General features: G+C 39.0%; 1 protein-coding gene across 1 annotated transcript in view; it reads right to left on the bottom strand.

Annotated features, from left to right (window-relative positions):
• Positions 1–26,462, bottom strand: part of spata20 (spermatogenesis associated 20) — a 139,087-nt gene extending 112,625 nt beyond the window's left edge. The window contains 12 exon segments of the mRNA XM_020939727.2: positions 460–628; positions 8,075–8,267; positions 10,198–10,410; positions 13,791–13,865; positions 15,796–15,900; positions 17,545–17,675; positions 19,002–19,203; positions 19,897–20,040; positions 21,297–21,451; positions 22,464–22,528; positions 24,825–24,941; positions 26,199–26,462. Coding sequence (XP_020795386.2) covers positions 460–628; positions 8,075–8,267; positions 10,198–10,410; positions 13,791–13,865; positions 15,796–15,900; positions 17,545–17,675; positions 19,002–19,203; positions 19,897–20,040; positions 21,297–21,451; positions 22,464–22,528; positions 24,825–24,941; positions 26,199–26,407 — 1,778 coding nt within the window. The 5' untranslated portion in view covers positions 26,408–26,462.
• Positions 26,463–27,511: the final 1,049 nt, after the last annotated feature.

A 27,511-nucleotide genomic window follows, 5' to 3' on the forward strand; every position in this document is an offset into this window, starting at 1 on the left:
AATGCTTCATAATCAGACCTGTCGCGATGACAAATTTTGAGGTTTGATATATTGCTGAAGTAAATACAGATAACGGATAATAACCCAAGAGCCAAAAAACCCAAGATTCCCAAAAAATATTGTTCCACCTTTCATATATTAAATGGTAAGTCAATATAGTAATTATTAAGACACGCCTAGACACATTTTGCTCAAATACATGTGAAAAATGTGGGTAGAATTCAAAGATATTACTCAATATTTCGGAACTTTTGCAATTAATTTGACTATTCTTATTTTTGCAATACTTTTGACAAAAAAACACAACACATCCCATTCACGTTTTAGCACATATTTGGCGGGTTGTTTATGGGTAGATTGAAAATGTAAGAGTGCAAAAATTAGGGATACTTGGGATTATAGCCTTTATAAGACCAAAACATGACATTTAGAGTGATGTAATACCAGTAGCTTCCTTACATTTGTTCCACCTCCATCTGGTCTCCACGGTAACACGACCTGAGCATCATCTGCCTCTCGGGGTCCCACAGGTGCTGCTTCAGGAAGTTCCCGGCCTGCACCGCTCTCTCCAGCAGGTCCTTGTCCCTCAGAACTGATCCCACCCGAGCATAAGCTGAAAGCATTAGACCTGGGGAACAAAAGACAGATATTGTCTATGAAGAATACCATTTAAATCACTCATATTTTACTTAATTCAAGAGACAGTTTTGGTATCACTACAGGGAGCCTAACTACTACATGAAATAAAAGGTGCAATGTGTAACTTTTCTTGTGGAGGATCTGTCACCTGCTTGTTTCCATAGTTTTATTATTGTTACGTTAAGTTTTTGTGGATTTATTCATTTGCATTTCATTTTTATGACAAAAATTCAGCATCTTTTCTCCATTGAAACAGATCTACTTAATGACATACTGTAGAACATTCCGGGAAAAGCAATTAAATCTCCATGGAGACGAGTAAAAATGTTACACAGTGAACCTCTGAAACTACAAAATATAACAACAAACAACTATAGATGATTAAAATATTATGAATCTCACAAAACCGAATGTACACAAGGTAAATAGGCAAAGGAAACAAAACAACATTATACACGCGGTTTAAAGTAATAACATAAAAATTACAATGACACCATTTTTTAATTGTCCAGGCATCAGGAAGTGCACTGTTATCATGCTAGTTGTTGTTCTCATCGCAGTGAATGATTAGGATGCTGCGGATGAATTATTTGTTATCTGTCATCCTGTTTCCTCATCGTAAACATAGCTGACGTTGTGTTTTATTTATGCAGGTTTAGGCTTGAGTTCTTCTCTCAAACAGGAAATCTTGACCACCTTGGGATGTCATGTGGTAATATAGGAAGTGCTTAAACTTCACCTTCACTTGAATCATTTAGATCTTTTTCCTCCGGTAAGCTACCTTTACAAAAAGAAAATGCCAGAGAGCTACTAGTTTTAGCAATCACAAGAAACTGAGTAAATGTAAGAGCCACGGCGAGTCTTAGATGAAGTACAGTTAGATGGCTATGCAACGTACAATAAACTATTATCCATTTAGTAGTGTACAATGTTAACCATCAAAGTGATACATGCACAGTGGTAATAGGCATTTAATTGTAATTCAGAAATCCCTTGGCGAGCGACTTGGAAGGAGCTGGAGAGTTACTGGTAGCTCTAAAGCGACAAGTTGGAGACATCTGATTTAGGTTACGTTCAGATTGCAGGGTTTAATACTCAATGCTCAATTTTTTTGCGAGGTCATTCACATTTCCAATTAAATGCAACTTGTATGCGATCTCCACTGTGAACTTTAAACGCCCCAAAAGTGTCCCACATGTGCACTGGAGGACACGACGACGTCACACACAGCGAGCGTGCCCAGTGTTTACGGAAGTCGCCTAAACGCTGGGCTTGTCTCCCAAAATGCAGTCCAGTTCTTCGTAAAATGGACAGGTTACACGTCCACGGCCGCTTCCTTTGTTTGAGTCTTTAGCCTCCATGTATTTGGCTCACAAGCTCTTTATTTTTCGTTGACATCAGAGCCAGACCGACTGTAGCCACGCTCGGCCCTTTCTTTGGTAATCATTTAAAAAAACACCCTGTTCTGATGAGACCACTCCAATTTGGTCTGAATACAGCGAACCCCCCAAATATTAATAAACTTGATAACCTCACTTTCCCTCCGTTAACTAGACTCTGAACCTGTAGGTGTAGGTGGGATGAATATGACCTGGCCGTTCAGATTGAAGTCGCATGTCAAAAGGTTGGATATGTATCAGTTTTAGGAGCACATACCCAAGTGGCCTGAGACGCATTTGAAAAAATTTTGATCTCTGTCGTTCATACTGTTATTAAAAGATTAGATACAGGTCACATAGGGGCAAAAAAATTGGATTTGGGTCACTTCAGGCTGCAGTCTGAACGTAGCCTTTGATGATTTCAGACCTGGAATTACCAATCTCTACTGAACTAAAGGGAAAAAGGAGCTGTTACCTTGAAAACTACTGCTTCATGACATCACAAGGTGAAACAGCATTTTAAGCTTTGGAGATGCAGACAGAGTAATAATAAAGCATTACTTAAACATGTGTGAATGAAACAAAAGACAACTTGAAGCATGTTTTTGATGGAGAAACATTATAACATTGTTTAAATGTGCACGGTGTAACTTTTCTGGAGGAAGGTCAGTCAAATGTTTCACAGATGTTTCGCATTAAACCTTTCTATCTTCTTGGAGACCGACAGTACAGGTAAAATCTGTGGAGAGGCAAGCCTGCTCACAGTCAGAATGCCTGTTTTTCTAGGTATTTTTGAGCTAGAAAACCACTTGTAATTTAATAAATGTAAAGTAGAGCTGTTTAATGTCATACCTTGGAACATTTCAGATAGAGCAATGACGTATCCATAGAAACAAGCACAAACAGAAAAGTTACGCAATGCACCTTTAAAACTCACAAGAATCAATTTTGTGTAACAGAAAATCTTTAAGTAAAACCCGACATATACTATCCTGAAAGCTAAAAAAGTGAACTTATTTCTCTACTAAAGGCCCAGACCATCCTCCCTCCTTGTTCTCTTCGTTCCCTCTGGTCCTCTTTCAAGTCCTGTATCAAAGACTCACACTCGCAGGGTGGTTTTTCAAAGTGGCACAGCGGAGGATAGGTGATTAACACAGGGTTCCTTCATTACGGCGATGAAGGGAGATCTCACAACTCCTCAATTTGCCACCGTCTCCCATTACCTCGCGTAGCCCGCACCGCGAGCCCCAAGAGTGGATTTCACTGTCATTAGCCACATCTGAGCTAATGACACAGACAAACAATGAGGTAAAAATAGTCTAAAAGTACTGCGTTTGCTTCCTCTGCACTTCTAAAGAGGAGAATAAAAACTTTGGTAGCATATTCAGGGTCGGAAACAAAGAAGTGAAGAAGTTTCGGATCACTTTTTAGACTAGTGAACCAAAATAAATATAAGAAAGCAGTGCTAGATGATTCTGTAGTGTGCTTTGAAACATGTTTTGCTGGTAAACTAATGGTTGTACTGACCTCTTGTGGTGGAGTTTCAGAATGTCTTAAAGTGTTTACATTTTACCCACATCTATTTAATTTTGCAGTATGTTGTTAGAGAGAGAGTGTGTTACCTGCTTGACTCGATGGAAAATTACATACTGCATCTTTAAACAGTGCGATCCGAGATATATAACTACTTCTTGCATGTAACAGAAGATTTACTGATATTAAAATTTGCCTAAGAAAGACCTTAAAGCTCCAGTGGGCACATTTAAGCCAAAAAATTTGACTTTGGATGTTTTAACTGCACTAAAAAACAACACACAGTACAGCGAGGATAGTGTTCTTGTGCTTGTTTCCATGGAAATGTTGTTCATAGTATGGAAAATGGGTTGAGAATATGGTTTTAACGTTCTATTTTCACCGAATTATGTTGGTGAAAGTTGCTTTTAAAGCTGTAACGTTGTGTGGATTATTATTTTACATTTTTATTTCATTATTAATTGCCTTGTTGATCTAAAATAGCTTAAACTGGTATAGATTTCCATAGAAAATCTGATTTGTGGTATTTTTTAATTGTTCACTACTGGTCAAAAGTTTTAAAACACCCTAATTTTCCAGTTATTTATTGCAATTCAAGTCATGCAAGTCCAATGAAGAGCTTGAAATGGAACAAAGGGAAGAACTGAGCAGCCAGAGGTTAAAAAACAGATAAAAGAACAAAACACAAGTCCAAGCTCTGCCAAAACTACCTCCGGAAAAAAGAACAAGATGGAGAGCTTGAAAACATGGAGTGTTCAGCACAGTCTCCAGAGTTAAACCCCATCGAGCTGGTTTGGGATGAACTGGACAGAAGAGTGAAAGCCAAGTTACCTACAAGTGCTACACATTTATGGGAACCTTCTGAAAAATATTTGATTTCTGTTGTAAAAAAAAAAAAAAGAACAAGCCGCGAGTGTGAGCTGTTATATCAGCCAAAGGTGGATGCTTTCATGAATCAAAAGTTTAAAATATGTTTTAGTCAACAGTAAACAGTAAAGAGTAAAACACTGGAAAAATGTGGTGTTCTAAAACTTTTGACGGTAGTGTATGTGCACGAATATGACTTTTTTTTTTTTCTCCACTCCAAAAAATCACAAGTAAATACAAAGCAGTGGACAGGGATTGGGGGTAGGTGAAAATACTGCTCTGATCGAGGGAACAATGTTATAGCATGTTTAAAAGCTTATCACAATATTTCCCCTTTAAAATGGGACTGAACACTAAATCAACTTTTGTGTGTATGGTGTTTTAATGTTGTCCTATGTCCCTAGTCCTTTTTGGCCATTTTAGTCCAAACTTAAGTGTATTAATAGCTCAAAAACAGTGGTTACTGTAATTTCAAGTACTACGTGACATCATGCAGGACTGCTCTGATTATAACCATGCATTTCTGATTACAAACACTCCTCCAGACCCCAACCCCTCCTCCCCCCTCATCACTCTCCCCTTTAGTCCTCCAGATCCCACCTCTCCTCCCCCCTCATCACTCTCCCCTTTAGTCCTTTAGACCCCACCTCTCCTCCCCCCTCATCACTCTCCCCTTTAGTCCTCCAGACCCTACCCCTCCTCCTGCCGATAAAAGGGGCTTTGGATGTGCCGATATAAGATATATTCAGTGATGTAAAAATTCACTGTGACTCTTTAACTGACTATAAAACTTAAGTCTGACTTTATTCGCTTTTAAGTAGGGCTTTTTAAGGCAACATTTACTGTTATTTTGCCTTTTTACAGTCATATTTAAAGACAGTAGGTAGGCAGTAGGATGGCGTTTTTGCATGACACTGTAGCCTGTCAACAAAGTAAGTACACTACCCCTTAGCCTAAATGCATGTGTGCAGCGGTAATTAATCATATGTGTAAATATGGACGATTCACATCTCGATTCACAGCTCATTTACATATCAATGCAGGTCTATTAATGTGTATACAGCCACTATAGCCACTTTATGAGTTCAGTTTAAGTACACTTTAAGTTACACAAGTTAAAACATGACCAGCGGCCGATGAGAGCCAAGAGACCAGTCCTCATTCGAACTATCTTGAACAAACTATTATAAACGATGGCGCTGCTCTGAGACATAGGGGCAGAGCCAGCAGAGGGCAGTTTATTATCAGGAGGACCGTGGCACTACACTCTTTATACTGCTGATGAAAACAGCTCTAATCTGTGGAGAATAGCTTAGTGAAAAGGCCAACTACACACAAGCACATTAAGGATTCATTACGTAGGCGTAGAGCCACAGGAGAGCAGTGCTGAGTGATACTGGCCCAGGAATGTAAACCTCAAAAAAAGAGTTTAATGTCCGTCTTATGCAAATACAGGAAGTATGGGGTCACTACAGCAACACAGCAATTCTAATAAAACGATAAAGATTCATGATAGTTCTTGATTGTTAGTGGGTAGAGTTAGTACCAAAATTACAACAGCTAGCATGCTAATCCACATTTCCTGATTAGTGGGCAATAAAATGCTTCATAGTTAGATGCAGATAGCACACAGCGAGCTTATTTTGACCTCGAGCTGCTTATACAAAATATCTGTACTGGAGCAAGACACATTTTGTTCAAATACCTGGGAAAATATCTGGTGCATTCATATTACATTGATATAGTACATAAACGGGTTATTTATACTGGCAGGAAGGTTTCACAGTAGGCATTACACTTATCTTACTTGCACGTGTTCTTAGTGCTCAAAAATAGCTTGAAACCTTGAAATTCCTTAAAAAACAGCAGTTCTAACTAATGTATTTTTCGGACTATAAGTTGCTCCAGAGTTTAAGTCGCACCAGCCAAAAAATGCGTAATTAAGTAGAAAAGAACATATTTAAGTCACACTGGACTATAAGTTGCACTTTTTGGGGGAAATTTATTTTATAAAATCAGAGAGCAGGAACCAACATTTCATCTTGAAAGTCAAGTTCTAGTAAAAACAATAGAACAGAGAACAGACTGTTAACATCACATATGAACAATTCTTCAGATAACTATAGCATAACCAACAGAACAGAAAAAAGTTTACCAAACTCTCCATCTCACTCCAAATCACTAAATCCATTGATTTCTTCGGTGTCACTTCTAAGTAATTCCACGACCTCTGGAGGTAAACGGATCCATCCAGTGACTTCCAGGAAAGTTGCATGGTGCACCCTCCCAATGTCAGAAGTTTCTTTCTGTTGCTCGATTACTGTTTTCAGCTGCATATTTCACTACTTGCAGCTTGAAATCGGCAAAATATGATTTTCTTTTTGGGGGCATTTGTGTTCTGTCTTCTCAGTCGTCTTAATAAGTTTGTTAATTTTCAGTGGTACAGAAGTAATGGTGCAATCGACTGACATACAGAGAGGACAGGGTCTCTTTCTGCAGGACACGTACGCAGTAGAATCCGAACTGACAAAGCAGATACTGGCACACAAGCCTAGCGCCTCTCGCGGCTATCAGTGTGAAAATGTTATTATATAAGTCACCCCGGACTATAAGTCGCAGGACCACCCAAACCATGAAAAAAAGTGCAACATATAGTCCGAAAAATACGGTAACTAAGTAGGTGCTGGTGCCCCTTTGTGCATTATCCTCAGTGTATTTTCCTTAATTATTATGCTTTTGCTGTGTGGCTGGTCATGCACTATAAATAGGCCACTTATCCATGCCATACTCTCTTGTGGACGAGAAGACATATCTCCAAAATTCTCGTATCATTCAGAATAAAATACTGTATATACCGTCTTTTACCTGAGCTAAGTAATAAGTTTGGTGCTTTGATTGTTGATTCAGCAAAAAATACACGCTGTGTCTCAGTCCTTTATGGTGTTTTTTTTCCCCTTTTTACATGTAAGCAGCCGTGTCTGTCTGTGTCTGTCTGATTGTTACTCAAGCCCTCTGAGATCAGGGAGGCAGGATACAGGTCCAGATCAACTTGTATTTCTAAAGTTTTGTCAAAGTGTGTGGTTCTGACTAGACATGTATTAGGTTAGTGATGTCAGCACCAGTTCCTTCAGCCCTGTACTGGGTTGGTCCGGTGCTGAATTCTTTTGTTCTAATTGGCTTGCTTTTTTTTTATTTAAAAGTAAACTACTCTTATTTAATGTGATATTGAGAGAAAATGAAATAGCTCTGAGGCCTCAGGCATTAGTGGCATGGAGGGCAATTGGTTGTGCGCCCCTCCAGATTCGGGGACCCGAGGCAGCCGCCTACTGTTGTCTAATGGTAGCACCGCCTTTGGGCCAGCTCATCAGGTCCACTTTTCTGTTGTTTTTGGCCACAGAAGGGGATTTGTGCATTTTATAGTACATTAAAACTCACTTAAAAGTAATGTTGTAACCCCTTTGACTCCTGTCCTCTTTAATACTGTATGTTTGGTCCAGCTGGGTCATAACATCCATACTGTGAAACATTCCAGACAATACTAATCACATTCATTGTCCATCAAAACAAGCGGCTGGCAGAGTCCACCAGAAAAGTTACTTAGTGCACTTGCCAAATCTCCCTTCTTGGAACAACACAATCTCAAATGTGTGCATTACCATTCCAGGAGGCCAGCATCTTCGTGTCCAGGTGTGGGCGCGGCCTGCTCTTCCTCACATCCGCCATCTTGGCCCGGGCCGTGGCCAGGAGCTCGTTGAGTCTCTTGACGCTGACGCCGAAGTGGGCGGCCGTCAGCTCCTGCGAGTAGCGCACGATCAGCACGTTCTGTCCCCGCAGCTCGTCGTGGGGGTCCTGGAGAGACGCCGCACAGGGAAATGAGGACAGGGGGACGAGGGGAGACGAGGGAGGAAGAGGGGAGATGAGGTGGGACTACAACAGCTGTCATATTAGCCTTTTAATGAGAGCGCTTCACACAACTTTAAACACCGGGATGGGTAATTTAACACGTCAAATTAAAAATGAAACTCGCTGGGGTTTCATTTGAAAAAGTGCAATACTTTTCAATCACGCCATTTTTTATTTTATTTTCACTTCTATGGGGCATTAACTGCTTGCACATCACATATTTAGATAACCATGCTACCTTTTATTGTTTTGAAAATTGTATATTTGCCGAAAAACAACTCATTAACATGTTTGATATGTTTCAGTTTCGCTTTTTGATTCTCTGTGTCTCCACTCCCTTTGCTTTCTGTGCCCCCTTCAGAGCGCTGTCACAACACAATCAGCGTGCATCCCACTAATGAACTACCGCACATCACATCAGGTTTGTCAAGTCGTAGTGTATTCTTTTGTATCATGCTTCAAAGTCAACCTCAAGAAAAAAAAACTAAATGGATTCAAGCAGCACATTTTCAGGAGCCTGTGATCAGCACAAGCGTTCATGGTTCTGTTCAGGTGTTCGATTTTCGACATAAAGGGAGAGTAGATAAACATTTGACTACTTCTAATTAGTGACTATAATTTTAATTGAGAAGGACTTGTTTGACAGCACAAATCAACTCAATTGTTGTAATTCCAGCTCAGTTCTTTCCGGTCAGATTGCAGATTCCAACAAATTTCAGATTGAAGTATAACTTGAGAAACAAACTCACCTCTGTGGTTCAATATCTATTCTACACATTAAAGGTCCCATATTACAGAAAATAGACTCTTATGAGCTTAAGAACATGTTATAATCTTGTTACCTCATCAAAAACAGACCTGGAGTTGTGTTTTGTTTCACCACAGGTATTATTAGTCTGTCTACATCTCCAAAGCTCAAAAGGCTACATTCAGACTGCAGATCTTAATGCTCAATTCTGATTTTTTTGTGAAATTGGATTTTTTTTGCGAGGTTGTTCACATTTCCAATTAAATATGACTTGTTTTTGATCTCCAGTGTGAACTTAAATGCCCCAAAAGTGTCCCGAACGTGCATTGGAGGACACGACGACGTCACACACAGCGAGCATTGAACACTTGGAGATTTTAAAGTTGCTGTCGCACCGGAGCCAGAACATGTACAGCTTATTTGCTTTACAGAGGAGATTGAGAAGGATGAGGTTTTTGGCCATGGCGTTTTGTGGGGCAGAGCCAAGACTGGTGGGATTGTTATGTTCTTCACTGCTTCACTCCCACAGAGTTCAAACACAATTTTCGTATGACATTTTTGACATGTAGGTGGGATGAATGTGACCTGACCGTTCAGACTGAAATCTCATGTCAAAAGATCGGATATGTATCGGTTTTAGGAGCAAATATCCAAGTGACCTGGGACGCATTTGAAAAAAATCTGATCTGTGTCATTTAGACTGTCATTAAAAGATCAGATACAGGTCGCATAGGGGCATAAAAATCAGATTTGGGTCACTTCAGGCTGCAGTCTGAACACAGCCATAGTTTTCAAATTGACAGTTACCATTGAGTTTTAGTTCAGTAGAGATTGGCAATTCCAGGGCTTAAATTATCCAAATGATTCTACTGAAGGTGTATGGAGTTTAAAAATACAATGGAACATATCCTGTATCACCACAGGACATCATATGAACAGGGTGTTTTCAGTTTGATTGAAGAACTCAGCGTAAATATGCAGGGTTTGTGTGTTAAACGTGTGAATGAAACAAAACACAACTCCAGGTCTGTGTGTGATGAGGAAACAACATTATAACAGATCAGAAAATACAGTAATATGAGCCTTAGTTTCCAGGAGACCCCTGTGACAGGATGAAATATGACCTACCTGTTCTGGTGCGACATTCCCTTGTTCTTTGACCCCGTAGTGGTGCATGAAGATGTCTGCTAGTGACGCAGATCCGGTAGCGCCCTCCACCACCTCAGACAGCAGCTCCCGCACCTCGGAGGCGCTCCAGACGCAGAAGGCCCCCTCGCGCTTCTCCGCTCCCCCCGACACCGGGACAGAGTCTGCATCCTCCGCGCTGTAGAAGCCCCCAGACTGGGAATATCGCAGTGCTTTAGTTAGAGCAAGTAGAGCACTGTTATTTTAAAAGGTCAGCATGTATTATTCAGCTATGAAAAGTACTTAAGGACACATTTATATTCATATTTAAGGATGCATTATGAAACTTTTGGGGTGGGGATTCTGTCTGGTATCTGCTTGACTCAATTGAGATGGTTATTTTTTGCATGGAATGTTTCACAGTATGGTATTAAACTTAAAGCTCACCTTTATTCAATGGTAGGAATTTTTATAACTGAAAAATGCCTTAGTAAACTTGCATTCTCACTGTGAGTGGGGCTGCCTCTCCAAAGATCTGACCTGTAACTATCTGGTAGTGTCAACAGTTTGTCTCAGCTTTCGAGGCAAAGCACCTTTATGTAGACATGCAGGCGGCAGTTACTAACACTATTTAGTTATTTACCGTATGTCACAGTTGCTTACTGTTTTAAAAAAGGTAATAACAACTAGGGCTGGGTATCATTAAGAAGTTACCGATACTTCATATGTGTGAAAAATCCCTCAATCGTCCAGAACTGAAGAAGCAGCTTGGATGGGCTGCGAAACATATTCGACCAAATAAACTTCGTCCAGTTGACCAATATGATACGTTATATATGATATATTTTTTGATACAGTGCACTTTCAGTTCAACTATACGATATAAATACAATATATTTCAAATCAATTCAATACAGTTCAGTGAAAAACAAAGGCTAAATCATGGCTGTGACACTACAAGTCTACTAAGTCTGCAAAGTCCAGTTTAATATGAAAAACACCCATTTTACTCATCAAAACCGTGAATATGTCAACACAATTGTAGCTCTCATGCAAAATAATGTAGTAAAAAGCCCACAATATCAATACTGTATCATCAAATTAAACGATAAGAAATATTGATATTTCAATATTTTTGCACACCCCTGATAACAACTAAACCTGTGTTTTAGTGCTTTAACCTGCATTTAGAGGACACATCCAAGTTTGTCTCATCGTCAGTATATGGACAGAACAGGCCTCATGTGAAGCTCAGAACCTCCAGAATTCCCTCTCTGAGCTGCAGAGGCTGCACTTAAGTCATGATTGGCTGTGGGTGTTGGGTTTAGGTAGACCTGGTCTGACCATTCAGAGTCAGATCAGAGAGAGGCATTTTAGGTTTAAACACACTGGATTTGAGCATTGAATCTGGCAACTCAAATGAGACTCGTAAGGCTCAAATCTACTTTCTGATTGAATACTTATTAGTTATAAATGGTTCATTATGCCCAGTGTTTTTGTAGTTAAGAATAAATCAACATAAGAATTGTCATAAGTGAAAGCTATATTTGATTTGTACATGTTTACTTTGTATCTTACCGTCATATTTCTACAACAACAACAAGCAACTGCTCGGCAACATGGTGGAGGTAATTAGTGCAGCAAAATGATCATGAGACTGGTAAAGGAAACGAATTCTTAAATGTGCGTATTATCAAAACATGCGTGAATGAAACAAAACTCATATTTTGCATAATACCTAAAAGATTTTGTCAAAATGATTATTATATATACCACGGAAAGCATCTCCATGGAGACAAACAATTTAATAAATGTGGGCGGAGCTAAAAAAATTAAATAAAAAGGGGTTATAAGGGGTTAATAATAAGGGCTTGTTATAGATATAGATTATAGATATGTAGTGTATGCATCTTCGTCATTCACTCCATATATGTATCAAAATAAACTAAAAGCACACTTAATTAGCTTAATAGATTTATCTGTCAATTATATTCATTTTTACACCCAGTTAATTCCTTTGCTCTATTAATTCACAATCAGGATAATTGCATAATACATCTTGTCCTAGATTATATAATGACTACAAGTGTGTTTCTGTAATGATGTGTGCTGTTGTGTGCACTGGGCCCATCCATCAGAGGAGGGAAAGGGGTCGTGTAGGGTGAGATGAGCAAGTGCAGGAGCTGAGGAGGCACTACATCAACTGGGTCTCAGTCCGGCAGATGCACACCAGTGGAGCCCCCTTGAAACTGGATACCAGTCTCTAGGGGGCTCCAGAGCACGTGGACCCGTAATACTCAATCATGTCACTGGGGATTAGTCAAGGTTTCCCACCACAGGTAATATGTGGTGAACGTATACATACTTTTCTCACCGATTAGTTTAAATCTTCAATACCCAAATAGTTTTTCTTTTATATGAGTATTGCAAAAGCAAATTGAAATCTGTCAACTGAGCAAATGTTTTAAGACTGAATATGTTTTGCCTTTTATCAGAGTAGTTTCTGTTCTGTTTTGTTCTGTTCTGTAAACCACTGCATTATCCTAAGGTGTGACCTGTTGCTTGTAATTAAACACTGCTGCTTTTTTTTTTTTTTTTTTTTAAGATTGTTGACTATACTCAAGAAAAAATACTAAATGGAACAGAAGTTCAGGAGCCTGCAATCAATAAGTCAATCTATCAAGGAGTTAGATTTTCCAAAAAAACAAGCTTGTAAGTGTAATGTTATCCAAGAGGGGGACTTTAACAGCACAAAATCAGCAGCTCACCTGTTGTAATTCCAACTAAGTTAGTTCTTTACTGTAAGATAGTGTTAAAACAATACTCAAATTAAGGTCTAACAGCCATACCTCCTTGTCAAAGTCTGATCCTGTCAGATCTTAGAAGCTCAGCAAGGCCAGGCCTGGTTAGTACTTGGATGGGAGACCACTGGGAAAATCAGGTGCCACAGTGGGGCGCCAGTCATTGTGTCCTTAGGCAAGGCATTTCACCCACATTGCCTAGTATGAAAGTAGTGTGCGTGTGTGAGTGATGGTGGTGGTCGGAGGGACCGATGGTACAGATTGGAAGCCTCGCTTCCGCCAGTGCGCCCCAGGGCAGCTGTGGCTACAATAGTAGCTTACCACCACCGGGTATGGAGTGAATGAATAATGCTCTGTAAAGCATCTTTGAGTTTCCAGGAAAGCACTATATAAAACTGATGCGTTATTATTCTTAGCTGAAAGCTGCAAAGTGTCAATACCTGCCATTACAATGAGGTCTGAAGTTTTTGCTTTTTGTAATTTGATGGATTCAGAACTATAGACTGTATATAAAAAATACTTCTGAACAGGAAATGAGCATGGACTCAAAGTGGTTCCTTCAAGCTCTGGCAGCAATTGACTTGGCAGCAAAAATCCTCACCTCTCTCTCTAAAACTAGTCCCAGGCTTGTCATTTTGGTCTTAATGTTTGTATTAACTCACTCTACATGGTCCTGGGGTTTTTAAATGATATGAACATTAATAACAAACCAATCCAGAGCCTGTTTTCCTCTGAGGTATTCTCTATAATAAAACTGGATAAGGCATTCCCCATATATAGATATAAGTGTGTTACCTTATCACTCAGGTCCCTGGAGACGTACTGGAGTATGTCCCGGGCCACATCTGCGAAGAAGGGCTCTCCTGAAACCTGGGGGAGCACACAGACACCTGCTCACAGTCAGGCCCCTACAATATGAAGTACAGTGTGAGGCTGTGGCTGCTGAGCTTGCTCCGCTGGCTAATTAGACTCCGGTGCGTACATGTGGGGATGGCCTCATTAACTTGTGTTACGTATGCGCTGTCCACTCGGAAAACAGGTCAGCTCAGCAGGCGTCCATGAGGAAAGTGAAGTCTAAATGAAGTGAGCCAAATGTAGGTGTTTGGAATGTAGAGGCATGTTTAGTAATCTCCTAAAGATGTCACCAATTGAGTTATATAAGTATGTGTATTTTGACCAAGATATTTGAGGTTTCTGGCACTCTAAAAATTGGATGCTAAATAGTAATTTCAATAGTTCTCAGATCAATTTTGTACTTGCATATAAATAAGTTCATATTGTGTTTCATGTTATTGTACCAGGACATTTGCAGCGAGTTTATGTGCATCTTGTTAAAGGTGCACTGTATAACTTTTTTGGTGTAGGATCAGTCAAATGCGTTTTTGCGATAATCTGGCATATTTACACTGCAATGTCATAGATGTTCATTAATATGCACTGTCCCTATTAAATAAATAAATAAATAGAATTGATTGGCTATTTAATTTATAGAATTAAAAAACATGTATTTAATGTATTTATTTATCGATCCAGGAAAGTCCCATTGAGATTACTGATCTCTCACTTTAGTTATTCTTGATGCAAATAGAGAGTCTTTACTCTGCTGGGAGTCCCTCGTCATCCCAAACTATTTCTACGGGAGCCACTGCAGCCTCATAACAGGGCCGATGTTATTATAAACTATTGTATCAGTTGTCCAACTTCTACTAATCTGATCTATTATTTGAACGAATTTTGACGATCAAAATTGCTGGGTTTCAGATGGCATCACAACATTCTATATTCCTGTTTTATTGAATACAGATGGGGGACAGCCAAAATTAATATTGTTAAAATGCTAATTTATGTTGTAATATAGTAAGTTCTTGGGTTTAGACAATAAGAGAAAATACCAGGTTCAACCTTTGTAAATTTACCTTTTGGATCTATCATGAAAAGTACAATGTAATCAATAGGGAAAACTGGCCCTTGCCGCCTTCTGAGAATATGGCATGATCACATTATAAAATCTGAAAAACAACAATACAGTGAAATAATATTTCTATAATGATTGCCAAATTTCACTTCTTATTGTTCAATAATTATATAAACATACGTCTAATATGTTCCTAGAATAGTTACAGTATAGGCAAAACGTATCTTGTATATAACTAGAACATATCTTTATTGGGTAACATCTTGTGTACCTAAACTTTAAATGTAAAGTTTCTCCTATTTCATCAGTGCATTCAAAAGTTAGAGTGAGCCAAAAATGAGACTGACTTTTCAAATTAATCGAAATGACTGACTCTTCAAGTGCATATGACAGGTCTTGAACATTCTCAAATTTTCCCTAATTTACATTTAATGCGGTGCTAAAATACCTGTTGTAAACATAAATTATAGTTTTACACCAACCGAGAAGCAATTTGTGACGAAAAATTAAAAAATACGTTGAAAATCACAGGAAGTAGAGTAGTAGAGTCCCATACTGACAACATCACACTAGGGAGAATTCTGTCCAAAAACGTAGGCACAATTTATACTTTAAACATGATTTCAACAAAATAAACATGTTTTCTTATAGTTTTATTTGTGGAATAATATATCTGTGTGCATTAGGGGAGTTTTGGCCTACTCTACATCCCGGTTGCTAGGTGGAATTCCATAGTGTGATGTCACCAAGTAAAATTTTAAACCTAAAAAATAAATAGAAAAATTAAAAAATAAAATAAAATAAATGTTTCTGTAGCTCACAATGCTGTCTTTTTGCCGACTGAATAAAGAGGAGACAGAGAGGAGTATAGTTGAGCAGACAGACCTGAGAGGCAGTGATGTAAGCCACAGCTAACTGAGCCTGGTCATACAGCATCTTCTCAAAGTGAGGAACGTGCCAGGACGAGTCTGTGGAGTAACGATGGAAACCCTGACAACACACAACATCACAATTAGAAGACAAGTGGACTAATCAAGCCTTATTATCACAACTAGGGGTTATTTATGACTTTTAGTAGTATTTTTAAGAAAGTGGACTTTATTGGAGACATACATCGTTTTACAAATACTATATAATATTAAAAAAAAAACACACACACACATTTAAGGGCTCATATTACTCTGTTTTCTGATCTATGTTCTAATGTTGTTTTCTCATCACAAACAGACCTGGAATTGTGTTTTGTTTCATTCACGCATGTTTAACACACAAACCCTGCACATTTAGGCTGAGTTCTTCTCTCAAACTGAAAACACTCCACTCGTCCACTGTGTTTTTAAACTCCATACACCTTCACTAGAATCATTTGGATAATTTCAGACCTGGAATTTCCAATCTTGACTGATCAAAATGTAAAAGGAGCTGTTAACTTGAAAAGTATCACTTCATGACATCACAAGGTGACAAACTAATCTAAAACTGGAACAGGACCAAACCAAAGCTGTGTCTGAGTGTCCATCCTAGCCCCTAACCCCTAATTCGCGACATAGGTGGACTATATATAGTTCATTCATATACAGAGAGATTCCGACACATAAATAATATACGAATAATCATGTAATTGGACTGACACACAAGTGGATAAAATGGACTAATAATAATCATACAAGTTTTTGTCATCTGGATTTCACCTAAACAGACTGGATTATTTGATTTTTGTCTGAGAAGTGGAAATGATCACTCGAGCACAACTGGAGCTATGGTAACAAGCTAACCCCTTCACACATTTTATTTAAAAGGAGCATTGCATAACTTTTCTGATGGAGGGTCCATCAAATGTGTTTCTCTGTGAACATGTCTTTCTTTGTCAGGAATGTTTCACAGTATGGTATTAAACCTTATCTTCATGGAGACTAAACCTTTTGCGCTATAAAACCACCTGTAATTGAATAAATGTAAAGTAGAGCTGTTTAACGTCATACTGTGGAACATTCCAGGCAGAGCAATAAAACAATCCATGGAAACAAGCAGGTGATGGACAAAAAAGCTAACCTTTAAGAGTGTTTTATCAGGATCAGAGCCATAAACCTGGCCACAAACGCATTAATGTCTGCTGCTGTTTTCCCGACTTTCCCAAAGCATTGTGGTCTATATTGATCGGTCTAGGGACCATCCATGCCCACTACTTTTCAAGATGCACTGTGGGAAATTTTGCCTGCACCAACTGTACAACATGGAAAAATTATGGATGGGGCAAGACACAATTTCCACAAAACAAGATGAGATTTTGAAATAATTCCTAATAAATTTCACAATTCAGTTTCCAATTTTGGCCTCACAATTTTTCATTTATTTGATTTCATAGTTTTGTTTCCATTCAAGTAACATTTTTTGGAACTGTAAGACATGTAACTTACCAACACATATACCTTTTTGTCCAATTTGTAGTATAACAAATGTAAGCACATGGGAAAAAATCTCACAAGATAAGTTTTCTCTTCAGTGCAAGATCTTGTGGCATGAGATCTTATACCATCCCTTCTAAAAATAACATGAGCCCCAAATAGTGCTCTAAGTAGGGAATAGTCGCCCAAGTCTTCACCAAACTGGGCTCAAACCAGGACCAATCCTCACCTGTGCTATGTGGTCATGGATGCCCCCCAGTGCCATCATCCTCAGTGTGTGGAGGGCCATCTGCAGAGCCTCCGCCCCCTCAGAGCTGTAGCGGTTCTCACACCAGAACGTCATCAGGAACATCAGGTTTACTGCACAAAACAAGTCCTCAGGTCAACTCCAGACCTCTTCGCCGTGATTTTGCCACATTTTTCTCACTATTATTTTTTATGAGTCACACCTCGGGCCATAACAAGTTCAGGTCTTTTGTTTCAACTTGGCCCCATTCGGTCTCAGGACCCAAAAGCCCTTCTGTGGGACCCACCTTGTGCAAAATGATATAAGTCTGTTAAAAGTGCTGCTATTGTCACATAAAGTCTCACATAGGCAGGAAATGTCAAACAGAAGATGATGTGGAATACAAATATAACCTTATAAGGGTTTATGCATATCAGAAAATTGTATTCTCAAGGACAAATTCTCTTCACAAATTAACTGATTGTGAACCATGTCAGGATTCTTTGTTCTACTTTTAACAGACTCATATTATTTCACACACGGTGGGCTCCATAAAAGGGGTCCTAAGGGTCCTAAGACTGAAGACATAATGTCCTGAGGTGTGACTCATGAAAAATAATAGAGAGAAAAAGGAGCTAAATAATGGCATGGAGGGCTCTGGCTCCTGAACTACAAACAGAACAAATCACATATGACAGGTATTTTTAAAGAAGACACATTCCGCTATGTAAATATCTGTGTTGATAGAAAAATTGTAGAAGTAAAACCAACCTTGCATTTGAAGGATTTATGTCTGATCAGCAGCAGCGAGTTGTACTTCCTGATAGAAAGCTTGGCAGCGGCGGACAAAATAGTCCCTCAACATGTGACAATTCATGCGACGCAAGGTTAGTTTTATTTCAAACATTATTCTATCAACACAGACATTTACATCAACAGTCTGGGGTAACAATAGATGTGCTTTGGGTGTTTTGTGGAGTGGGTAAGACTGTTTTTAGTGTCAGGATAACTATGGCCATTGACATGCACCTCCGCAAATATAAAGATGTCTCCAATACTCTGTCTCACAAGGAATTGAGGTCCTATGTCCAAAATTCTGAACTGTCCCTTTAACATGTTTTATAAGTTTTCATCTTCGTTTTCCCTTAATCATTTTCCCTTCATTTTCCCACTAATGAAACTACTGCACATCGCATCAGGTTTGTGAAGTTATAGTATGTTGTTTTGTATCCTGCTTTTATATACTGTATTTATGAATAGTTGTGTGGGAGCACGGCTGACATAGGCTTGTGTACTCTTACTGCTAACCATAAGGAGGGTTTGAATAGGGCTGGGAGAGATCGCTAAATTGCTCAAACATACATGGATGACATCTAAAACCTCTTTAGACATGTTTTTGATGAGGGAACAACGTTATAACATGGTAGAAAGCAAATTTGTTTAGAAAGTGTTCAGTGTACCTGGACTGGGAAACTTGGGAGCGTCTCTAAATCCTCCGTACTCCTCCTCGTACGACTGGGCCAGCTGCTCGAAACAGCGCTGTGCTACGTCTGGGGCTAAAGGGACACTCGCCCCAGACTGTGCACTCACAGCTGTGCCCTGCCTCAGAGCGGACAGGATCCTCTCTCCACTGGACTCCAGAGCAGTGCGGTTACTCTGCCACTAGGGGGACACCAGGCACAGGAACAGCTTTATTAACCCTGTACTGGAGCGTTATTATGTGTCTGGATTTTGTATTCAATTCAAATTAAAGGTGGTTATTAAAGGTGCACTGTGTAACTTTTTGGTTGAGGCTCCATCACCTGCTTATTTCTATTGATATGTCACTGCTCTGCCTGGAATGTTCCACAGTATGACATTAAGTAGTTCTACCTTACATTTATTCATTTACAGGTGGTTTAACAGCTCAAAAATACCTAGAAAAACAGGCATTCTGACTGTGAGCGGGGTTGCTTCTCTACAGATCTGACCTCTAACTGAATCATTATGTTATCATTTGGACATTTCAATCACAACATTCATCTATCCTCCTGAATCCTACATGTATCACCTATTAAGAAAATAAAATTGGAAAACGAAGTAGGTACATCACACTGGAGTTAATCAGTGATATGGCATTTTGAAAATAAGTGACTAAAGGTGACTGAAACATGCACGAATCACAGATCCAACTTCCGACTGTAAATGATGATGGAAAACAACAATAACCTGGTTAAAAGCTCTACAAAGTTGAGTAAAGGAAGTAAACAAGCAGATTAGTTAAACAGATTTTTTGTGACAAGGCCCTAGAGAGAAAATGTCAAACGCCAAACACTGTACTAAACTCTACTATTTGACTTTGGCAGATTGCACTACCTGCTCCAGTATCCTGCTGAGAACAGTTTTGAGACCGGGTCTTCTGGCGTGGTCTCTGGGAGGAAAGTAAGTCCCTCCGATGAACGGTTTGAGGTCCGGAGTCAGCCACACACTCATAGGCCACCCCCCTCCTCCACTGGTCGCCTGGTGGATACACAAAACACCAGAGCAGCGTTCAATTTCACAAGACATTTTACTCTTATAATATATGAATATATCAAGAATAACATAAATGCATCAATACTTACTAAGGTATCCAAAAGTACTGATTCCCATTTCTCCTACTTTTTTTTAAATCTATGCTTTATATTTTAGCTTATCTGCACACATATTTCAAACTGGGGTGAAGATAATGATGCCATGGTAATATTCTATTATTATCGTGAAGGAGCTTCAATGCATTATTACAAAAGTAATTAGTATCAGTGTCTGATCAATATTGCAATACTTATCACGGTATTACTTGGTATCAGATTGAAACAAAACTCACTGGTGTCACCCATTATAACTGAAAAGAGAGACTAGTCTAGGGTGCCCAGATGTCCCTATTTACCTGGGACAGTCCCAGTTTTGAGCCCTGTGTCCCCTGTTCCAGCAGATTTATCTGAAACCACTGATTTGTCCCAGTTTTATATAAGAAATGTCCCAGGTGTCCCTATTTTTGACCAATCTGATCCAACAGTAAAGAGAGGCATAAATTGTCATTTGTTTAGGTAAAATACAGAAAAGATGATTAAAATGACCAAAACACAAAGAAAATGTGATTATACTGCCTCACATGTTAGGCATGATTGGGCTGAGTGCAAAACAATTGTCATTAATTACTCACTCGTTTCCAAATGTTATTATTACCAATCACCCCAAAACAGGGATGACCCAGTTTTTGATTTTGAAAATCTGATCACCCTAATCTAGTCTGAGTTGTTCCTTTCATACATTTATGCTGCAGAATAATCTGTACTTTTAACGGATAAAAATACATATATAAAATTAGTTTAACCAACAAAAATATGCTGATATATGTTAGTCAACAAAATCAAAGAAACTGTATGTAGCCTGCTCTTTTACACTTTTCAATCTCAAATGAAATTTACATCATCTGTGGACATAGTTAATAGTAGTTGTCTCCATGGAGATGTTATTGCTTTGTCTGGAATGTTTCACGGTATGGTATTAACGCTTTATATCCTCATGGAGACCAAACCAGACCAAGTTACAGGTCAGATTTGTGGAGAGAGGCGACCATGCTCACAGTCAGAATCCCTGTTTTTATAAGTATTTCTGAGCTATAAAACCATTTGTAATTGAATAAATGTAAGGTAGAGCTGTTTAACATCATCAACATCAGCAAACAACAGACTCTCCACCAGAAAAGTTACACAATGCACCTTTTAAAATACCTGCACAAACGTCATGTAGACCTTATCCACATCGGGGCGTTCTTCTCTGTCCACTTTGATGCACACAAAATTGTCACTCAGAATTTGACCGATTTCCTCATCTTCGAAGGACTCTCTCTCCATCACGTGGCACCAGTGACATGTGGAATAGCCCACTTTTACACAGAGAGGAGCAAAAAGAGAGAGATTATGGTTGTGTAAAGATCAGAGGTGGGTAGAGAAGCCAGAAATTGTACCGTTACTTTAAAATAATATTGCTCAAGTAGAAGTATTGAGTAGCAATCCAAGAAAGTAGTCAAGTAAGAGTAAATACAACTACTGCTACTGCTACTGCTACTACTACTACTACTGTGGAAAATACTACTTGAGTAATTTAAAGAGTCTCATAACTATTGTTTTAAATTTCAATACTAAATTTATACCACAATGAGAATAACAAAAAAGTCTTTCGTTCTAAAGCTGTTCAGGAAAGCTTTTCAATTCTGCCTTGTGTATGTGGATTTTTTTAGTATCGATACCTTCTCAAATGAGTATTTAATTTCAATACTAGATTTAATATCAAGAATCAGATTTTCCATACTTCCATACAACCCTATAAGAGATTATGTTGTGCAAAGATCAGAAGTAGGTAGAGAAATGAGTTTTTGCACTGTTACTAAAATAATATTCTTCAGGTAGAAAGGGTAAGTAGTGATCCAAGAAAGTACTCAAATTAGAGTAAAAAGTATTTGGGGAAACTACTAGTCTGTCTACATCTCTGTTCCACCCTGTGATGTCATGAATTGGTAGTTTTCAAGTAAACAGCTACGTTTTACCTTTAATTTAGTAGAGATAGGAAATTTCAGGGCTGAAATTATCTAAATAATATAGCGAAAGTGTGTGGAGTGTAAAATCACAGTGAAGCACTTCCTGTATTACCACATGACATCACAATGTGGAACAGAGTATTTCTGTTTGAGAGAAGAACTAACCTAAATATGCAGGGTTTGTGTGTTAAACATGAATGAAACAAAGCATAACTCCAGGTCTGTTTGGGAAGGAAACAACTTTATAACATAGATCAGAAGAGTATATAACTCAAGCAGAAGTAAAAATAAAAATGTACAATAAAACTGTAAATGGAATAAAGTACTACCCACTTTTGAAATGAAAAAGTACCTCTCATACCTGATAAAAAGATAGGTTTGTCCTCAGTCTTGGCTTTGTCAAACGCCTCTTGTCCCCATGGATACCTGAACACACCATCATTTGGAATGTGAACTAAACTCCAATGTCATGCACAATCAGTAGAAAACAATTCACAATAGATCATATTGGCTAGGCTTGTGCCATTTAAAGTTTTTGGTCTCCATGGAGATGTTGTTGCTTTGCCTGGACTGTTATGCAGTGTACCACTATTGCTTTGCTAAAAATTAGTATTGATGATGGAAATTGCAAAGTTTCATACATTCTGTGAAACAAAAAGAACATCTGTAAAGTAGAACTGCACAATATATCAGAAACGTATCACCATATTGCAATACTGACAGACACGATAATCTATTTCACAACATACTCAGTATACCACAATAAAACAAATGTTCTGCTTTTAAACTGTTCTGTTTTTAAAGGTATTATATTATGTAAAATTGACTCTTGTGAGCTTTAAGCTATGATAGAATGTTGTTACCTCACCAAAATAATTACCAGGGTTGTGTTTTGTTTCATTCACACATGTTTGAGTAATCATTTATTAGTCTGTCTAAATCTCCAAATCTCAAAATGCTCTGTTCAATCTTGTGATGTCATAAAGTAGTAGTTAGTAGCAAAAAGTAAATGGTCACATTTTTATACAGCACGTTTCAACAATATATCAAGGAACCACTCACCCATTCACACACATATTCATACACACTGGGGGATCTGTGGGAGCTGGATCCGACCGCTCAGCCAATGCTGTTTTATGTCGAGAGTGGGACTTGAACCGCCAACCTTTGGATCAGTGGACAAACAACTAGTGATGGGCGAATGGAGCCTCGTGAAGCATTCACACCTCAGTTGCAACATTGTCTCAAATGGTTCGACGTGTCTGAGGCCTTGGAGAAACACTGACCTCTGTGGACAAATTTAACCATTGGCACGCAGGTGTCTCAGCATCGATCAAGTATTGTTAGTGTAAGACAATACTTGTGTGCAGGGCATACACCGTACCTAACAACAACAATAATATGTAAAGAGCAACATAAATAGCTGCTGTAAATAAGAAAATAGGTGACCTTGTTAGGTGGAATTAGATCAAAGTGATCCCAAACCATGGATCGATTTTTCCACTTGTAGATGCCATCGAAAATGAAACAAATGCCAAAAGTCGCCAAAAGTCGCCAAAATCACCACTAACGTCACACAATACTCCTTACTACCCAACATTTTTAAGAAATATTGGTACTGTAGCAGTTGAAATAGACCACGGAAGTGCGCTGAACACTCTGAAGCACTCTGAACCAATCGCAGAGCGGAACATTTGCTGAGCCAATGAAAAGCTTCAATACACTGAAGTGATTGACACGCAGAGTGAAGCCGTAAGGGGAGGGACCGACACTTGGACACTTTGGTCACGTGAGCGGCTGCTGCGAGACGAGCTCCGAGCATGGATCTATTAAAATAACTGGATACAGTATTGCTAACTTGTAGCTGCCTCCAGTTGACGTAGCGGTCACTCACTGGAACTTCAGCAGAAAAAGTCCCATGGGCCGAGACAAGATTTTTCTCATAGAGCGCAATGTAATCACAAACTGCTCGTGTTCGTCTGACAGATCACCTACATCTTTCAAAAATATCGGATTTGCTGGCGATTTTTACCTATTTTTAGATCATAAACTTTTTCTCAGCTCAAAATCCTTCACTTGTCTTAAAAAATGCTTTATAATCGTTAGCTTCGGCTCCACTCTCTGAGGCAGTGCTCCGGAGCAATTTGTTTCAGAAAGAACGAGACATGCTCCAGGCCGTCTCATTTGCCCATCACTTCAAACAACCAACTGAGCTACTGTCGCCCAGTTCTGTACTGATGGGCTTTTCTAGGGCTGAAATTATCCTAATTATTCTAGTGAAGGAATATGAATGAAGTTTAAAAACACAGTGGAGCACTTCTTGTGTTAACACATGATATCACAAGGTGGAACTGAACATGTGTGAATGAAACAAACACAACTCCAGGTCTGTTTGTGATGAGGAAACTGCATTATAACATGGATAAGAAAATAGCATAATACAGGCCCTTTAAAAATACTTTGTTAAATAAAGAAGAAGAAGTTTCTCTAATAAATGAAAGCATTATTATTGAGTCAAAAAGTATATTAAAATATTGTAATAATATTGATAATAAGCAGCTCACAGCTCTCAACAGCCATACTGTACAGCCCTACTAAAGACAGAGAAGCAGGTTTTGCACCCTCCACCAGAAAAGTTACATTGTAAAGCTTTAGGCATAGCTTTTGTAGAACTAGACTAGAGCATTATCAGATGAGTGTGAGACATTGTAAAGAGGCTCACCAGTCAACAGGGTTGTGTGCGTGCTGCAGCAGATAAGGAGAGCGCTCCTTCACCAGCCTGTTTGTGTGTCTGTGAGAGGACTCTTCACCTCCTGAGGCCATCCTGATCAACACCGAGCTGCAAACAAAGCACATCCACATCCACAGAAAGACATGTGGGGGTCAGAGGTCAGAGAGATTTTAAATACTTCTTAAAGTACATATGACAGGGTAGAGTACTCATTTAAAATATTAAGAAAAAATGCTTTTATAATTTTACTTTCTATATATACCTAGAGGTAATTGCACCACCTTTTTGTGTGCAAATTGTCTCTGCATTTCAGATGGAATTTTCAGTGTTAATGACATAGGTAAAGGTATTTGCAACTTCCTATGCTTTTGTCCTGTCGTTCCTCCTTTTTCCCATAAACTACCACTTAACGAAAGATAAAAACCCTCCACAGGTACTGTAATTCTTAGAAAAACATTAGCTTAACAACATAGTTATTATTATAGCTGCAGTGCATTTCATACATACTGTATTATTAATGAAATGTCTGATTGATTTTATAATGGATGAAGACAGTTAATAGCAGTTGTAGCTGTAATAAATAGCTGTTATACCAACAGGCATGAGTATAGTTACAAAACAGAGCCTCTGCTCTTTCTCATAGGGACTACACTTACTACAGTTCAGTCACTGGGGGAAAGTGTTGACACTGAATATCCTTCTTTTCATGATTGGTGTTTGTTTATAAATGTAGTCTATAGGCTGTATCAGGGGTACCCCATTTATGGCCCAGGAGGAAAAGGCGGCCCTCCAGACCAATTCTCGTTGACCTTCATTCTTCCTGGTAAATGATCATACATCATTTTTACAGCTAATTCTCCAATATGAAGCAGACCGAAAATTGGTGAGAGGGAATTAACTTAGTCAATAAATAGTGCCATTATTTGTTGAAATCAAAAAGACAACCATATACGTCTTTTTTCATTCATTGAAATAATTAATTCTTCTTCTTCATTCTTATTTTTTTCATTTTGAATAATTAATAATCTTAGCCTATATAATGTAAACAGAGCAAGTCTCACGTCCATTCATTCACTTCAGCACGTGTCATTCACTGATAATAATCTCATTTCGTCCGTCCGCCTGTGCACTACCATTTAGCATAGAACAGAAAGCAAGATACCAATATTACCTAGAATAAAGTTAACCCAAACCTTGTTAGCATAAGGTTACTCACTAAATACTAGGCATTTCGGCCGAGTACGAGGTTGCCATGGACACGCTTGTGTATTCAGTGGAACGCTAAGCCCCGCCCCTGAGCGAAATGCCTAGTGTTAACAGCTGGTTAGCATTAGCCGCGTTAGCTCAGTGGTGATAGTTGGTTACCTCCGGGAGCAGGCCGAGCAGCGGAGGACACACGCCGCTCTGTCTGAAGGGGAGGGACGGGAGAGAAGCCTGAAGCACCGCGCCGAACAAGCACTGTGCTGTGGGGATCTCCAGCCCAGAGAAGCCGCTGTAGATGTCCCGAGACGTGCTAGTGCTAGTGGGCTAGTCCTGCTGCATGGCGCCCGCTGCCACGCAAACCTCAGCAACATTGTAATGGAACCTGTGAGGAGGTTCTCTGCTGCAGCACATGTGCACGCTGCAGAAACACTATGTAGGATGACTAGGGCAAAGTATCCAGTGTTTTTGTAATTCTGCAAGTTTGCACAAGAGGTCGCACCATTTGACAGTGCAACAACTGGAGTCAAATAACATGCATGATTCAGGCCATGATCAGGGCAGACTATGTAACCTATTAACAAATAATACAAATAAACATGTCTTTCAGTGCTTATGGCCTGGCAGAGATTTCATGTATTACACATCACTTACAATACAGAAAAGCACAGAATACAAAATAATTAATAATATGCTTGAATATTACCATCATGCACTAAGCTCTAAACAAAACAAAAAAGTAATTCACCAAGCAGATTATGAGAGTGTAATAAATGGGTTAGATAAAATATTAGCTGCTTATTTCCGCATACATCACATTATCATCATAGATATTTCTCTATTCTCTTAAGAGTCTTAAAAACGTATTACAATCCCAACTGAACCAGTGCCTTAAAATCATAGACTGTATAAAGAAGGGAGTGTGATGTCACCCATAGCGTTCGACTCCAGTCAAATGAAGCTCACGAGGGTGGCAGTTATAATAGCAAATTTCATAATAGGACTAGGAATTGATTTATGGACAAAATAGCAAAATGAAAACACCAGGATCATGTAGAGCAGGTTAATAAGAAACATTTAAAACCAAAATAACAAGGCTTAATGCAGCACTTAAAGAGAGAGACGGGTGATAGTTTTTCAATGTAAAGTCATTTCAATCAGAGTTAATGAAGCTTAAAGCGCCCCAGGATCACTTCGTATTTAGAGAACGCCAGCGGGTTAGCTATGTCCATTTATATATTTATATATACACTACACAGTCTATGGTAAAACTGCAGATAGAGTTCACATAGCCTACACTGCTCATTCATAATAGCAACTCTCCAGCGACTAGGTCAGGAATCGGAATACACTAGACGGTTTGCAAAAACCCTGAAAGTACAAGTTCGGGCACCAGCCAATCAGCGAAGAGCCATATATTCACTGTTGTCAACGATTCCTGAGATCGAGGATTTAAAACCGGAACAAAGAGAATGTTT

Source organism: Boleophthalmus pectinirostris, unplaced genomic scaffold (genome assembly GCF_026225935.1).
Source record: "Boleophthalmus pectinirostris isolate CB_2022bp ecotype Guang Dong unplaced genomic scaffold, ASM2622593v1 HiC_scaffold_14, whole genome shotgun sequence".
Taxonomy (NCBI): Eukaryota; Metazoa; Chordata; class Actinopteri; order Gobiiformes; family Gobiidae; genus Boleophthalmus; species Boleophthalmus pectinirostris.